The following is a 15721-nucleotide window of genomic DNA, read 5'->3' on the forward strand; positions in this document are numbered from 1 at the left end:
TTCGGGTCTATTTAGATCTATGGTCTTCTTTGGGAATCTTATGGTACTTACCAACTTTTTCTCTCCCTGCAGCCCTGGTGGGTAGAGAAGGTGGGCGGCTGGAGCAGTTGCAGTATGAGGTTCGAAAAGGCTCTGTGGTCAATGTGAACCCTACTAATACTCGGCCCCACAGTGACACCCCTGAAATTCGAAAGTATAAGAAACGATTTAACTCAGAGATCCTCTGTGCTGCCCTGTGGGGTAAGTATAGATGGGAGTAGGGAAGATGCTTAGACTAAGCTGGGGATATCTGCATATTCCTGACCGGGGGGGGGGGGGGGGGGGGGGGTTGGAATGGGTTCATTTTTTAGTGGAGTAGAGAAATGAGTCTCAAATAATGATGCCTTTTCCTCCTTAGGTTTGCCAGCAGGAAGGGATTGTGTGATTTCTGGGTTATTGGTCCTAAATTAGAAGTTGAGGGGGAGGAAGACCCCATTCCCCTCTCACGAGGTGATATGGGACTTTGTACTTCAGGTGTGAACTTGCTGGTAGGCACAGAGAATGGGTTGATGCTGCTGGATCGAAGCGGGCAGGGGAAAGTGTATGGGCTCATTGGGCGGAGACGTTTCCAACAAATGGATGTCCTGGAAGGGCTTAACCTGCTCATCACCATCTCAGGTATTTAAAGAGTTCGTAGGACAGTGACATAACTGGGAGAAGGGCTGGAAGTTGGAAGGTATCAACTTCCACCATCTGGTAGAAGTATTGTGGATTTGAGTTAAGAAAGAATTTAATCCACTCATCAAATCCTGATATTTCCAAGAAGATAGGGGTAGGCCAGTATAGTAGGGATGGGGCAGAAGAAAGGAATGGAAGGAAGTAGAATGAATTTGTCACTGTTATAACATAGGCATATGGGGGCAAGGGAAGGAGTTGGGTTTCTAAAAAGGGTGTTATTTCATGTACCTCCACCAGGGAAAAGGAATAAGCTTCGAGTTTACTATCTGTCTTGGCTCCGGAACAAGATCTTACACAATGACCCAGAGGTGGAGAAGAAACAGGGATGGACTACTGTAGGGGACATGGAGGGCTGTGGGCACTATCGAGTTGGTAAGAAGAAAATTTCACTGGGCATTGTAAGGGATAGCAAAGGGCAGATGTTAACTTATCAACAGTGGGAAGATATAGGGAGGGGACACAGGAAGTAAACACTATCTTATTGCAGGGATGAAATATTAGGGAGGTGAATACCACCTACCACATGATGAGCATTTTACTTTAAGCTTAAGATCTGGGAGGACTTGAGGCAGAAACACTGGGGAAGTAGTTGAAGGAGAGTTAAGAAGGCAGTTATAGGTGTGTATTCGCCTGACTGTTCCCTTCTCATACAAACCCCCACCCCACTTTCCTCAGTGAAATACGAACGAATTAAGTTCCTGGTAATTGCCCTGAAGAGCTCAGTGGAGGTGTATGCTTGGGCCCCCAAGCCCTACCATAAATTCATGGCTTTCAAGGTAACGCCTGCCAGTCACATCCCTTCTTTTCTCCCAAGTCCCATATTCTCACTCTGAATCCCCCACTCCTCCTCCCCAATTTTTCTTTTGCAGGGATTTTACTGTTCCCTTCTACTCCCCATATTCCCCATCTCCAGGACCTCAATCTTGTTCTAAACTGTCCACCCTTGTCCCTCTTGCCTCTTAGCCCCAGGCCCATTTCATCCTCTCCACATCTTCCCAGCCCCAGCCCCTTCCCCATCCCCATCCCACATCCACTCCTCACCCTGAACTGCCCTATCCCCTTCAGTCCTTTGCTGACCTCCCTCACCGGCCACTGCTGGTTGACCTGACGGTGGAGGAGGGACAGCGACTCAAGGTCATCTATGGCTCTAGTGCTGGCTTCCATGCTGTTGATGTGGACTCAGGAAACAGCTATGATATCTACATCCCTGTGCATGTGAGTTTGTGGGGGGAAAGGATATAGGAGCCTGGGAAGGAAACAGAGATAGTGTTTAGATGTAGTTACTTCTTCTCAATCCCCTACAGATCCAGAGCCAGATAACTCCTCATGCCATCATCTTCCTTCCAAATGCTGAAGGCATGGAGATGCTTCTTTGTTATGAGGATGAGGGTGTGTATGTTAATACCTATGGCCGGATCATCAAGGATGTGGTGTTGCAGTGGGGAGAAATGCCAACCTCTGTAGGTGAGGATCCTTCTCCAACCCTGCCCAAGTTATCTCACCTCCAGGCTATTCTCAGAACTCAGCCCAGTTTTCAGCTTCTATTCCCTCTTTTTTCTCTCCCTGGAAGCTATGTTTCCTCTAGAAATTTCGATTGCTGAAACTTCCTAGAGAGGAGTAGGGGTCCTACATAGAAATCTTTGTTTGTAAATGGAACCGGGCCACTCCATTGTCTTTGACATTCTCTTTCCTCTCTGGAAGCCTACATCTGTTCCAACCAGATCATGGGCTGGGGTGAGAAAGCCATCGAGATACGCTCCGTGGAAACAGGGCATTTGGATGGGGTCTTCATGCACAAGCGAGCACAGAGACTCAAATTCCTGTGTGAGAGGAATGACAAGGTGGGAGTTCCATAGGCCTCCTGGGTATCCCCACAAATGCTACTCTCTTATCCCCGCATGGTAAAATAATATCCCATGAGGCCTGGGATCAGTGCTTCTAGGGAAAACAGCTGTTAGGGAATTGGAGTTGTAGAGATGAGTCACGTCAGTGGTTTCAACTCTGACAATCTGCCAACTAAGACCCCGGAGAGCTCTATTCTTCCACCTCCACCCCACCTCCTTCACCAGGTCCCTTTTATAAACCCAGGTGATTCTTTTCCAGTTCACTTGCCCACACCCACTGCTAGGCAGAAGAGACCCTTTCCCGTCACCAGATGCCCTGTTCCTTCTGGACTTGGGCAGCACATATGACTACTCCCATCCCTAATCCAGTCATTCCTTCCGTTTCCCCAACTTGTAGGTGTTCTTTGCTTCAGTTCGGTCTGGAGGCAGCAGCCAGGTTTACTTCATGACTCTGAACCGTAACTGCATCATGAACTGGTGATGGACACCCAGGCTGAGCAGAGATAGGTGGGGTATATCTCCATACTGGACATGTAACCCATCTCTACTTCCTGCTGCCACCACCATGACCAACAAAAAGCCAGGCTTCCCAGGCCTCTCCCTCTCTACCCTTCCTGGGCTTTTGCTTTTTTTTTTTTTTTTTTAGTTTGATTCACTGGAGCCTGCTGGGAACGTGACCTATGACCCCTGAAGCTTTTTGTGATCACGTGACCTTCCCTTTCCTCTTTCCTCTCTCAAAATGTTCTCTCTTAAAAAAAACTGTGCCTGTTACTCCCAACTCCTGGATAGAGGTACAGCTTTCTCCCACCAGAAATTATTTGGGAATCAGCCCCTTCCTTCCTCTTCCTCCCTCTTCCTCCCCCACCAAAGAGGAAAGTGCTTGGGGATGCCTCCCTTCATTCTACTGCTGCTATCTAGGGCAGAGTCCCAGGGCCCTTTTTTGCACGCCAGGGGGACCAACTCCTCCAATGAATGTACCAGACCCTGGGGGGGGTGGCATAGAGACGGGGTCACCAGTCACTCCAGGGGAAGGGGGGGATGGTCCATGGGGACCATTTCCTCATTACTTTCTGAAAGCACTTTAATCATCTCCCCCCTCCCCATCTCCAGGGAATGGGGAGGGGGGCTGCCAGCCAAAATAATCCTTCCCCTTTCTAATCTTATCTCCCCTTTCCTCTTCTCCAATCCTCTTCCTGGATGGGGGGTGGGGGGATGGGACTGGCTACTGCTCTCATCTATCCCCCCAGCCCCACCTTGCTTGCATTTGTATATAGTGTGAGCAGCAAGTAGCTCCCTTCATCCTATTCCCTGCCCTCAATCTCAATGTAGTGGCCTTGGAAACCTCATTTGTTAATAAAGACAGAATTCAACCAGCTTCTCCTATCCCATTGCTTTTTTACTCAAATAAACTAACACTAGAATTACAATTATAAAGAATATGTTCAATAATAATTGTCAGTGATGAAGAAGCAATGGTCAGAATAAACTCCAAAATAGATTCCAGACTGAAACAAGTGAAAAGAAGCCAAGAATATTTATATGAGATTGGTATATAAGAGAGTTGAGAAAAGAAAACAACAGAAGAAAGTGTCATCAAAGGGAGATAAGAGGAAGTACCCATAATTCTCTAATTTCTTTTAGGAGGCTCTGACTATTCCGCTTTCCCTACCTCTAACCTCTAACAGGCCAAATTGGGCCTATTGGCCAGGTAGAAAAAGGGCCAGACTTCCCGCCTATGTTTATCTATTTGCTATCTATTGTTTAGGAAAAACAGACCTGAATTGTGGAGGTAGAACACCACAAGGCAAAACACCATAAGGGAAGTTAGAAGAAACAAACTTTATTGTGGAGGAATATTGTATTGGGGACAGCCAAGGAAAGAGGAACAGCTTAGGTCCACTGGTGTATCCTTTGTTTGGAAGGAGGGCCAAAATCAGTAATATACACAAAGTGGGTTTTTAAAGGGCTTCATGAGTCAAGCAAGATGGGATATTGTTTGTGGGGGGAGGGTAAACTGGGAATCTAGACTTGTTCAGGTCAAAGTTAGATAGTCTAGTGGATAGTGTGAAATGTGGAATCAGGAAGACCTTAATTCAAATCCTGTCTCACATACACTATCTGTGTGACTCTGGGACAAATGCTTTCATTTCCTTATCTTAAAATGGAGATTTTAGTAGTTATTTTATATAATTGTGAGGATCAAATGAGCTAACATGCAAAATGCTTTGCAAACATTAAAGCACAACGTAAGTGCTAGCTATTGTGTTGGGGAGGAGGAGAGGAAAGAGGGAATTATCTGGGAAACTGGGGTAGACTAGTTAATATTCAAATTCCCATTCAGTATTGAAAAAAATACTTTAATACAGTCTAAAAGGCTTTACTTTAGTCATGATTCAGTGGATTTTGTGGGAGAAATCTAGAGGCTAGGGAAAGCCAGGTTTCTTTTACAGAGCAGGAGGCTGCTGAGGTCCTTGTACCACAGAAGAGGAGAGAGGCCTCAGTGTGAATCATATCAATGAACAAAAATAACTGAATAAAGGAGACGAGTCCAAGAAAGATTTTTAGGGAGAGGGAAGTGAAATGTGGGAGGTCCTTTTCACTTGGGCCTTAGTGACTGGTCACTGAAGATTTTATTTCATGATTGCACTGGCCAATAAGGCTCAAGATGGAGGGACCAATAAGGGTCAACACCCCTCGAAGAAGCTCAGTTTTAGGATTATGGGTGGTCTGGTTACAAAGGAAGTCTACATACAAGGGGGGAAGGGCAAGTCGGGCACCTGGTTCAGGTGACCGCCAAGAAAGATAAGGCCTGTGCCAAACCCAAAGAGCACAAGGGCTGCCCAGAAGCAGATGTTGTCCAAGGCTTTTCCCACAAGGACCCAGCTGGAAACTTCCTGGAAAAGGGGTAACAAGCACTGAGTCTGTGGGAGCTTCCCTAGGCACACAGACTCAGCCAGGTAACCCGGGAAAGCTTAAAACAAAGGCATCCCTTGACACTGCTGACAGCCTCCCTGCTGATCTCCCCATGAAACACTCTATCTCCAGGACCTGTCCCCCATGTCCAGATCTCATTTCTGGCTTCCTTCAAGCTAAGAACTTACAAGAACTACAAGAAACTTGCCAATCCCTTTAATGCTAATGCCTTCCCTCAAGTATTCCAATTCATCCTATGTCTTGTTTGTGCATAAGATGTTTGCATGGTGCTCTTTGAGAGTAGGGATTGTCTTATGTCTTTCAAGCTTATAACAGACCCTTAATAAAATGCTCCTTAAGCAGGTCCTGAACCTTCCCTACCTCCCCAGAGTCTTCCTGCTCCCGCATGCTTTCCGCTAAGAAGTTCACCGCGTCTACACAGCAACGAATCTCTGATGAAGCAGTTCCCAGACTCTGACATAGGGCGGCAGTGGAGGCAGCTGAGGTGAGGAGGAAAAGAGTGTATTTCGAACCCCCTCCAGACTCGTACCTTCCCATATCCCTCCGCTTGTAATGACTCTCACCTGGTCCTGTCCCATGCCGATGTCTTTGCCCTTCAAATAGCAGCTCGCTCCGGGGCTTCCTCAGGATCAGTTCCTCCGCACGGAGTAGAATTCCCTGGGAAGAAGCCCTCCGTTGGGAAGAAGCAGCACCTGGCGCTGGCGGAGGCGGAGTAGAACCCAAAAGACCTGGCAACAATTCTAAGAAAACCTAAGGGACAGGAGATCCGCAGAATGTCTGTCCCGTTTTTTACTCCTAATCAGCTTCGCTACACAGACTTAAAAATATACATCCCATCACCCCCAACGGCTTACATAACGTAACCGAGGAGACATAACATGAGTGTTTGGCGTCCTTAGAGAGACGTTGAGCACGATGACGCAATTCATGACAATCAGAGCAGCTACAACCATGACGAAAATGAGATACCTGAGATAAGGGGGATAGGATGGGACTGTAAGTGTCCTCATCCTTTTTGACTCCAACCGCAGATAAGAAGCCGGAGGAAAGAAAGGTTACAACTCCCTCAATTTGTAAGTGACATCACAATTGCGGTCAACCAAATTCCAATCCCACTTCGGCCACTTCATCGCCACAGCGTGAAGCAACACTTCCAAAAGGCACTTGTTAGCTGGGGCAGCTCTACGTCACCACCATCACTGTCTCATGCTCTCTTTCCTCCCTCACAATGCAGTATTTGTGTTTCAGGATAGGATATGACATAATAGCCTTAAAGTTTTACTCCTTAAGGAGAAAGCCCTTTCCCTCCCAGCAGCTCTTCCTCCCATGTGAGAGTCACATAATTGTCTTACAGTCTGACTCTGCCTTAGAGGAACTGCTTCCCCAATGAAGGGGTCCTCGGGTTCCCTCGATACTCTGTTATGGGTCTATCGCTACCACAGCTCCACGGAGGTGAGGCCCACCAGGAAACGCAATCGTTCTTTGGCCCTTTTGTGCTCCAATAGCCTTTTTGTGACCCTTCCTTTGCCTCCCAAGTTCCTTTCTCCAATCTGCTAGTGAATTTCTAACTAGAGTTCACACATCACAGTGAAATCCCACTTTTCCTAAAGTCCATTCATCCAAGCCCAGCAGCAAACTCTCAATGAAATGAAGGGTTTGGATGTAGAGGATCACGAAGATTCCAACTCTTAACACTCTATTTTAGGATTTATTCAATGATCATGTTCTGACCTTGGAATGACCTAACAATCTGCGGGTGGCCCTCAAGCCCGAAATTAACCTTCGGAAGACGTCCTAACTCCCCTTACCCCAAAGACATTCTCGATGACTTCTCTCACCCAATCAGGTGGCCCTCCAGCCCCCACTTCTGTGCTCCCTGGAGTTGGCCCTGGCAGCAGCTCATGAATATCTGGAAATCGGGCTAGAGAAGCTGAGACCTCCGGAGCCTGGGGACCAGGACAAGGAGGAAAGGGAGCTGCCGGAGGGGGAAGGGGCGAAGCTGGAATCCCACAGCTCCCCACCGCCTGCAGAACTCTCCCTGGGGCTAGTGCTGAGAGAGGCTATGGGAAGTGCAGTGAGCTTTGGAACTACCTTGCTGCAGGTGAGAAGTGGGGAGGAAAAGGAAGGGTTGACTAGTTAACAAGACTGACCTTGGGGATGTGTAGGATAACCCTGGAAATTTACTGTGTACCCTGCCCTTATTCTCAGATTTCAGCCCTATGGCTGCAGCTGGAGACTCGGCGCTTCTGTGGCTGCAGAGACCGGGCTCATAATCCGAGCTCAGGGAACCCTGGGCGTGCGTTGTCCCGAGTGGCGGAGGCTGCAGGGCGGGGCATGAGAGAGGTGGGAGCCGCGGTCAAAGCCAGCGCGCAGCTCCTCCTCCGTGGGGCACGGTTCTGTTTCCCCGTAGGATTGGGATTTACCGAAATTCATACTGCCCCCAAGAAGACAATTTGAGTTCCAATGGCCCTGGCTCACGTGGCTCTTTGGGTTGTGCAACGAAAAAAGCGTAAATTACGATTTGACTGCCTGGCCTTCGGGTGAGGATGTGGGTACAAAGATGACGCATAGGGGATAATAAGCAACTTTTGAGAGCTAGGTAGAAGCAAGAATAAAGCGGGAGGAAAGGGGATACTCCCCAAGCCTGGGGGCCATAGATCGGTTGGAAATACTCAGTTAGCCGCTCCTTTAGCAAGAATACTCCGGAGAGCTCGAGATGAAACAGAGGTGGTGGGAATTGTAGACTCACCACCAACACAAATAAAGCAGTGGGGGAAAACCAACCTTTCTCTCATTTCTATCCCGTCTGCATTTCACATTTCCTGACTCCGCCTCCTTTCCTACAGATTCAATTTTCGAAACAACTGTTTAACCTGCAGCCCAGCTTTTCTCTTGGCTCATCTTTTCACTTCCTGTCTCCCTCTCTCTTTCCGCTGATCTCTGCTCCTTCCTCCTGGCTTCATTCTCTAGGCTCAGATCCAGCCTCTTGCCCCACTTACCTCCCCAGCAAAGGGACGCTCAGAGAAGTCTCTGGTATTTTTGTCGCCATGAGGAACAGGAAAACGGTCTGGGCCAGGAGGACCGAGATGGAGACTGTACACTTCTGCCCACCCGCTGAAAAGAGTTTCGGTGTGTCTAGTTCTGTTTTCTCTGTCCCGGCCACACACACCGACACTCCCTCACCGCCCCCCCCCCCCAATCTCCACACTGCAAAGGGGCTGCTAGAACTGAGAGGGGTGAAGGGGGCCATCTCCAGGGGCGGAGAATTTGTGTACAGCCTTGCGAATAAAGCCACCTCCCCTGGCCCCGTTACCCTGCGCAGGAAGGAAGTAGACTAGGAGTACGAGGCCCGAGATGAGAACACAAGGCACGATGATATTGATGATGTAGAAAAGGGGCTTCCTTCGGATGATGAGTGTGTAGATGACTTCAACGTTCCCTGGAGCATCCACTGCGCGGTCATCATGGTGCCAGATCTGCCCAGAACAGAAATCGATGGCCCACTCCCCATTCTCTGCGGATTAGTGAGATCAATCAGCCAACAGCAGTTCACTGAACATCTGTAATTACCTATGAATCACACAAGCTGTAGCACTAGGCCAACCACATGGGGTCGGGGAATACAGACACTGGACCCCTTGAGCTGGAAGCCTTGTTTGAGGGTAGAGGAATGGAGTAGACAGGTCTGCTTCTCGTGAAAGGATAGAGGACAAGGGGGCAACTAGATGGCACAATGGATAGAGTATACCAGCCCTGGAGTCAAGCAGGAGGATCTGCGTTCAAAATCTGACCTCAAGCTACCTAATACTAGCTGTGTGACCTTGGGCAAATCATTTAATCCCAATTGCCTCAGGAGGAGAAAAAAAGGAGGAAAAAAAGGTAAGTAATAGTGAAAGAGAGCTCAAGTCTGGGAATCAGGAAACCTAGGATTTGAAAATCTCCTTTTGTCACTCACTAAAAATGGTATAATACTAATAACTTTTTGCCTCACATTTCTCTTTTGTATATTTTAAATATTTAAATTTTCTTTCTTTTTTTGGCATGACTGGCACTACCACCAACTCTCTCATTTCTCAACATTTTGTAATCTTCCTTCCAACCTTTGTCGTTACTCAAAGGAAACATTTATGATCTCGAAACTGCCAAATCAAATGGCCTTTTCTCAATCTTTCTCTTTCTAGACCTCTCTAACAATATTTGATATTGCTAATCACCCTCTCCTTCCAGAAGTTCTCTTGTCTTTGAATCTTCATTGCATCATTCTTTTCTTGTTTCTCCTCCTATCTGTCTACCTATTCCTCAGACTTTTTTGGCTAGATAATTTCCCATTCCCATCTTTTCTCTATATTTTCTCCCAGCAATTTTATCTTATCAACTTTTGTGGGCTGAATGTCATCTATCTAAGTAGATAACTCTCAGATCAGCCCTAATTTTTTTTTTATTTTAAACTCAAATCTGACATATTCCCATCTACCTAGAGGATATCTCTAATAAGAAATCTCATAAGCAGTGTGGTAGAGCAGAAGGAGCACTAAATTTGGGAGCCAGAAGCATGAGTTCAAACTTTAGCATTGCTACCCTATGATTTTGGACAAATCACCTTCAGAACCTCAACTTCCTTTTCTGTAAAAATGTCAGGATTGGCTTTTATTACCTCTAAACTCCATTTCGAAGTTAAATCTATGATCCTGCTATAGCCTATATTCAAAAGAAAATTTATCTTTCCCCCAAAACATCCACTCAAGTTCACTATCTTGGAGTCATCCTTTATTCTTCACTCTTCCTTATTTCCATATTCAATTACTTTCTAAGTCCTGTTAATTCTGCCTTTTCAAGATTTCTAGATTATATTTCATCCACTCACAAAGCTACCATTGAGGTTCAGGTCTTCAGCATCTTGAAATAGCCTCCACATTGATCTCTTTGCCTCTAAGGCTTTCCTCCAATGCACCCTCAACATATAGCTGCTAGTGACCCTGTCATTCTAAAGATCCCTTTATTTAAGGAAAAAAAAAATACACACAATATTTGGCATTTAAAATCCTGCACTGCCTGCTTCCAGCCTCTTTTTTTTTTCATATTTATTATAGGTTATTCCCCTTTACATATTGAACTGTTATATCTTTCTGCATTGGTGATGAATTACAGAGAGTGCTGGACCTGGAGTCAAGAAGACTTGAGTTTAAACTTGGCCTCAGACACTAGCTGTGTGATCCTGGGCAAGTAATGTAACATCTGTCTGCCTCAGTTTCCTCAACTGTAAAAAGAAAATAACAAAACCCACTCCCACAGGAAATGCTGTATGAAATGATATATTTATATAGCTTTTAGCATAGTGTTCAGAACATAGTGCCTATTATTATGCTTATCCCTTCTCTTTCCTCACACAGAACATTCTCTTTTCAAGATTTTTGCTTATTTTTAAATTCAGAACTTACACAGATTGCTACACACATAGCAAAACACAAAAGGGCCAATTCTTTATGAAATCTATTTCATAATATATGATCTATTCTTAGATCATATAATAATTTTATATATTATAAATCATAATACAGATCATAGATCTAGTCAATCTACGAACAAGCAATTAACTGTTTGCCTATGACTGACATTCTCTCCCTTCTCCTCTCTGCCTCTCAGAACCCAAACCTCTTTCAGAGTTCATGATCCTGTCAGTGTTTGGTGGCACCCCAATATTTGTTGCCCTTATAGAATGTAAGCTCCTTGAGGGTAAGGACTGTTTCTTTTTTGTCTTTGTATCCATTTTGCTTAGCATGGTGCCTGACATATGGGGAAAGATAAATAATGGCTTGTTGACCATTTATATTCTATTCAACAAACTCCAATGACTTCTAGAATAAATTATTAACAGTTCTGTTTAGATTTTCCCCAAAAAACTACTTTATTTTTAACTTTTAAAATTAGTCTTAATTTACAGAACAATCATTTTTATAACATTCATATACCATAACTTATTCAGCCATTCTCCCACTGATGGGCATCTACTCAGTTTCCAGTTTCTAGCCACTACAAAAAAGGCTGTAACAAACATTTTTGCACATGTGGGTCCCTTTCCTTTCTTGAAGATCTCTTTAGGATATAGGCCCGATAGAAACACTGCTGGGTCAAAGGGTATGTACAGTTTGATAATTTTTGGGACATAGTTTTAAACTGCTCTCCAGAATGGCTGGATCCATTCACAACTTCATTAGTGTATTAATGTCCCAGTTTTCCCACATCCTCTCCAAAATTCATCCTTGTCTTTTCCTGTCATTTTAGCCAATATCTCAAAGTTGTCTTAATTTTTATTTCTCTGATCAATAGAGATTTAGAGCACATTTTCATAAAATTAGAAATAGAATCTCTTCATCTGAAAATTGTTCATATCCTTTGACCATTTATCAATTGGAGAATGGCTTGAAATTAAATTGTTATCTTTACATTCTCTATATACTCTCTCAATTCTAGTGCCTTCCTTTCTCTTCATTATTCCTATTTATCTTATAAAGGAATATAGTCTATATTCCTATTTATCCTTGTTTCCCATATATTTGTATGTTGTTATCTCACCTAAATTAAGCTCCTTGAAGGCAGGGACTGCTGTCCTTTGTCTCTTTTGAATTCCCAAGAGTTTAGCCTGATACATAGTAGGCCCTTATAAATGATTTTTGATTGGTATACTTGGCTTCACTATCAGAATGTAAACTTCTTGCAAATAGGGATTTTCATTCTTTGTATTTTGCACTACAAGTATCCAGTACAATCCGGGCCCTTAGAAGGCACTTAATAAACACTTAGTGATTTAGTGATTTGAATGATATCACTACTCCCCATAAAAAAAAAAAACCCTTCCATTGCAGCATTTCCTCCCCACTGCCCCTGAAAAGCCAGACGACTGGACTGTTACCCGTATAGGCCTCCGCATCAATCTGGATTTTGTTTAGAATCTGGCCAGACTCCTCCGAGAAGACAATCGCCACTTCTGCAGCGCTGTATGTCTGAGACCTTAGGAGGGAGTGCTGGAGATTGGATCAGTCTCCTCCCCATGCTCCCGAGCCCGAGCCTAGTCCCCCCTCAAGCCCCCACCCCTCCGAGGGCTCTCCCTCTTCAAGACCCCGCCCCTTACCCAGCCCTACCGAAAGACTAGGGAGCAGTTTTGCCAGTCAAAGGGAAAGTAGGTGACTTCTACTGCGCAGGTGCTGCGGTAGATGGCGGGAGGGAGCCAGCTCACAAAGCCGCCTTCGCTTACCAGCACATTGGCCTCGTAGGCCACTCCAAACACTCCGTCTATGCTATCAATAGAGAGGAACCCGAGCGTCCGCACACCCCACCCACCCACCCCCCTCCGCCCTAATTCGCCACCCTTCCGCGCCCACCACCCCCGACGGCTTCCGGGAGTCCCAGCTCCCTAAACACTCTGGTGTTCGGGGCCCGGCCGTGTTTCCAATACTTTCAGGGTTTCAGGGTCTAAGCCTTCCCATAGGACACACTTTCTCTCCTCCCTTCCTAAATCCCAGAGGATCTCGGGTGGCTTGTGGATATATAGAATCTGGAATGAACCCGTCTGATTCGGGAAAGAAGGTCATTTATGCAGCCTGTATGTCTGAGACCCGCCCTCAAGGTAACACTGGAAGCCTGCCTCTCCCCCTCCTCCTTTTCAAAGCTCCAGGGCTACAAACTTCCCAGATATTCAGTCCCCAAGTCCCCCAAAGCTTCCAGCTCCTTCTCCCCCGCCCCGTTTCAGGGTTGCAAGTGTCACGTGTCTTGTTCTAACTTGTTCTCCAGCACGATGTCGGGAAGCCATACAAGGTTAGCAGGAACTCGCAGTGTTGTGATACCTCCAAAGTCCTTACTGCTGTAGTTAAGTCGATAATCAATCCAATCCTGGGAAATTTGGAAAGAAAGGATAGGGTAAAGGCATTCTTTGCCTTGCAGCTCCCTCCTCCACATATTATTAGATAAATTAAAATTATTAAATAAAGGGATTAGAATGTTCCCTCAGAGGTGTGAGATGGGGACCACTAAGATCATTATCTACCACAGCCCTCTGCCCCCATCACCAAACCCCTACTCACAATTCCAATCCAAACACTGGTTGTGAGAGTCTCTTGTTTCTCATTCTTAGGAGATGAGGAATAATAAAGGAGGAAGGGGATTAATGGGAGGTCAGAGATGGAATTTAGGGTCACATAAAGGGTTTGGGGGAAGGTGGGGAAGGGATTAAGAAGTAGGGCAGGAAAAAGGTGAAAACTGAATCTTACCAATGAGATAAGATTAGTCAAGGTGACCTTGAAATTGACAGAAACTTTTTCTTCTGGCCATCTTACTGGCCTTCGGGTAGGATCATAGTGATTGAAGAGATGGTGATAAAGCCGAAGCTCTTCACTCCCCCATCCAAGGGCTGGAAGACAGAATAAGATGTGGGGTGGGGTCCTTCCGAGAAGCCCTGAGCTACTTCTCCACAACCAGCCATTTCTCTGCCTGTATTTCACTCTTTTTCTTGGGTTTCCCTCCCCCTCTTTTCCTGGTTCTTTTTTTCTGAGACTCTCTTTTCCTTCCTGTTTCTGTCTTTCATTTGTCTCTCTCTACTCTAACTATATGTCTCAGTCTTGGTCTATCTCTCTGTTTCTTTCTCTGTTCCCCTGTCTCTCTCTGTCTCTTTGTCTCTATCTCTGTCTCTGCCTCTCTCTTTCTCTCTCCCCCCCCCTTTCATTATTCTTTCCTTCCCTCCCTCAATAGTCTGGCTTTTCCTTCTTTTAGTCCCTGTATTTTTTGTCTACTGTTACCACTGCCTCCATACCCAGAAGCCCTTGAAGAAGCAATATCCAGAGCATAGTTCCCTCCATCTGCTCTCCGGCTCCTCCAGGTTATTCTGAGCATTGATCAGGGCTAAAAGGAAGGACCATCTTAGCCAGCTTGGGGGGAGGGGTGTTAGTTCCGGCTAGGGCAAGGGGACTATTAACATTATCCTACTCTCTGCCCTCTCTGCCGGTGCCCCCCCCCCAATATCCCTACCACCTGCTCTGAACAGAAATATCTTGGCTGCTTCCAGAGACAACTGTTCTACTACCCTTCTTCCTCCCCTAAATATCCCAGAATCCTTTAGTCTCATCTTTAATCACACTATTTGTAACCTACTAAATAGAGTAGGAATTCTACCTTCTCCCCATCATAAAAAAAGATAACCTCAGTTCTAAATTCTGGTTTTGCTTGCTACTGGCAAAACTTGAATAATTCAAACAAATGCTTGTTTTTATTTGTTTGTTTTTAATGAAATTTTTTTGTTTTCTTTTAACATCCATTTTTCAAAATGTAGAGGTCCAAATTTTTTCTTGTTCCCTATGTATTGAGAAGGCAAGTAATATGATACCAATTATATGTGTGAAGACATGCAAAACATTTCCATTTTAGCCATGTTGCAAAAAAAAAAAAAAAAGGCAAATATAAAATGAAAAAAAAAGCATCCTTAAGTCTGTACTCAAATTTCATCAATTTTCCCCTCTTCCTTGTGTTCCATATTTTTCTCCCTGCCTCCCTAGTTCCACTCTCTCCTATACAGCAAAGTTAAACATGTGCAATTCTTCTATACGTATTTCCACAAATATCATGCTGCACAAGAAAAATTAGATCAAAAAAGAAAAATACGAGAAAAAAATAACAACAACAAAAGGGAATGTGATACTTTAACATATATAACATGTATTGGTTTACCTGCCATCTGGGGAAGGGGGATAGGAGAAGGGAGGGGGAATTAGAACAAAAGGTTTTGCAGTTGATAATGCTGAAAAATTATCCATGCATATGTTTTGTAAATAAAAGTTATAATAAAAAAAAAATTACCCCACTGAGGCAGACCTTTTTCAGGAAATTCCAAATTCCAGAAGCCTTCAAAAAGTGATGTCCATTCAATTGGAAATCTAGGCCTGGGGACTTTGCTTTCTTTTTAACGTGAAATATGAACCTCAGATTTTCTAGAAAGGATATTTCTGAACTCACTTCTTTGCAGAATGTCCAAAGTAGCATATTTTGCCTCTTTGACATAGCTGCCAGGACCCTGCCTGCTGTGAAGACATTCTCTTCTCAGCGGAAAAACCTTTTGTTATTTCTCTGCCAGGACTTTGCCACTGAAGAATTCAGTCTCTCTAGCAAAGCTGGTTTCTCATACAAAATAAACTTCCCTTTTTGCCCCTAAAACTCATTGGGTTCATGAATTCTTTCACAAA

At 45.0% G+C, this 15721-nt stretch overlaps 3 protein-coding genes across 11 annotated transcripts in view; 2 read left to right on the plus strand and 1 right to left on the minus strand.

The window, feature by feature from the left end:
• Positions 1-3936, plus strand: part of MINK1 (misshapen like kinase 1) — a 66382-nt gene extending 62446 nt beyond the window's left edge. For 6 of the 7 annotated variants that reach the window (XM_051995907.1, XM_051995909.1, XM_051995910.1 and 3 more), the window contains 8 exons: positions 73-240; positions 514-657; positions 955-1089; positions 1393-1493; positions 1783-1932; positions 2022-2181; positions 2419-2558; positions 2959-3936. In XM_051995907.1, the coding sequence (XP_051851867.1) occupies positions 73-240; positions 514-657; positions 955-1089; positions 1393-1493; positions 1783-1932; positions 2022-2181; positions 2419-2558; positions 2959-3042 (1082 nt within the window). In that variant the 3' untranslated portion in view covers positions 3043-3936. The other variant, XM_051995914.1, reaches the window with a different exon arrangement.
• Positions 84-15239, minus strand: CHRNE (cholinergic receptor nicotinic epsilon subunit). Of its 3 annotated transcripts, none has more exons than XM_051995918.1 (12): positions 14299-15239; positions 13760-13899; positions 13574-13618; positions 13273-13382; positions 12635-12790; positions 12406-12503; positions 8809-9009; positions 8495-8609; positions 6350-6464; positions 6059-6245; positions 5856-5974; positions 84-180 (listed from the first exon to the last, which is right to left on the minus strand). In XM_051995918.1, exons 1-12 carry the CDS (start codon positions 14342-14344, stop codon positions 154-156), a joined length of 1359 nt encoding a protein of 452 aa, XP_051851878.1. In that variant the 5' UTR covers positions 14345-15239; the 3' UTR covers positions 84-153. The 3 variants fall into 3 exon arrangements, with proteins under 3 accessions (XP_051851878.1, XP_051851876.1, XP_051851877.1); XM_051995916.1 differs by lacking the exon at positions 84-180 and adding an exon at positions 3182-5455 and having other exon boundaries at positions 14299-15237; XM_051995917.1 differs by lacking the exons at positions 84-180; positions 13574-13618 and adding an exon at positions 3182-5455 and having other exon boundaries at positions 14299-15237.
• C4H17orf107 (chromosome 4 C17orf107 homolog) lies at positions 6575-8278 on the plus strand. Its single transcript, XM_051995920.1, has 3 exons — positions 6575-6947; positions 7342-7596; positions 7704-8278. The coding sequence occupies exons 1-3, from the start codon at positions 6882-6884 to the stop codon at positions 7950-7952; spliced, it is 570 nt and encodes a 189-aa protein (XP_051851880.1). The 5' UTR covers positions 6575-6881; the 3' UTR covers positions 7953-8278.
• Positions 15240-15721: the final 482 nt, after the last annotated feature.

Source organism: Antechinus flavipes, chromosome 4 (genome assembly GCF_016432865.1).
Source record: "Antechinus flavipes isolate AdamAnt ecotype Samford, QLD, Australia chromosome 4, AdamAnt_v2, whole genome shotgun sequence".
NCBI classification, from domain to species: domain Eukaryota; kingdom Metazoa; phylum Chordata; class Mammalia; order Dasyuromorphia; family Dasyuridae; genus Antechinus; species Antechinus flavipes.

Coding starts and splice junctions, on each gene's coding strand:
- CHRNE (XM_051995916.1), bottom strand. CDS start 14,344: ATGGAGGGAACTATGCTCTGGATATTGCTTCTTCAAGGGCTTCTGG. Junction 13,619..13,759: donor TGACTAATCTTATCTCATTG/GTAAGATTCAGT, acceptor TCATCTCCTAAG/AATGAGAAACAAGAGACTCT. Junction 5,456..5,855: donor AGCAGGAAGACTCTGGGGAG/GTAGGGAAGGTT, acceptor CCCCTTTTCCAG/GAAGTTTCCAGCTGGGTCCT.
- C4H17orf107 (XM_051995920.1), top strand. CDS start 6,882: ATGAAGGGGTCCTCGGGTTCCCTCGATACTCTGTTATGGGTCTATCGC. Junction 6,948..7,341: donor GCTACCACAGCTCCACGGAG/GTGAGGCCCACC, acceptor TCACCCAATCAG/GTGGCCCTCCAGCCCCCACT. Junction 7,597..7,703: donor TTGGAACTACCTTGCTGCAG/GTGAGAAGTGGG, acceptor CCTTATTCTCAG/ATTTCAGCCCTATGGCTGCA.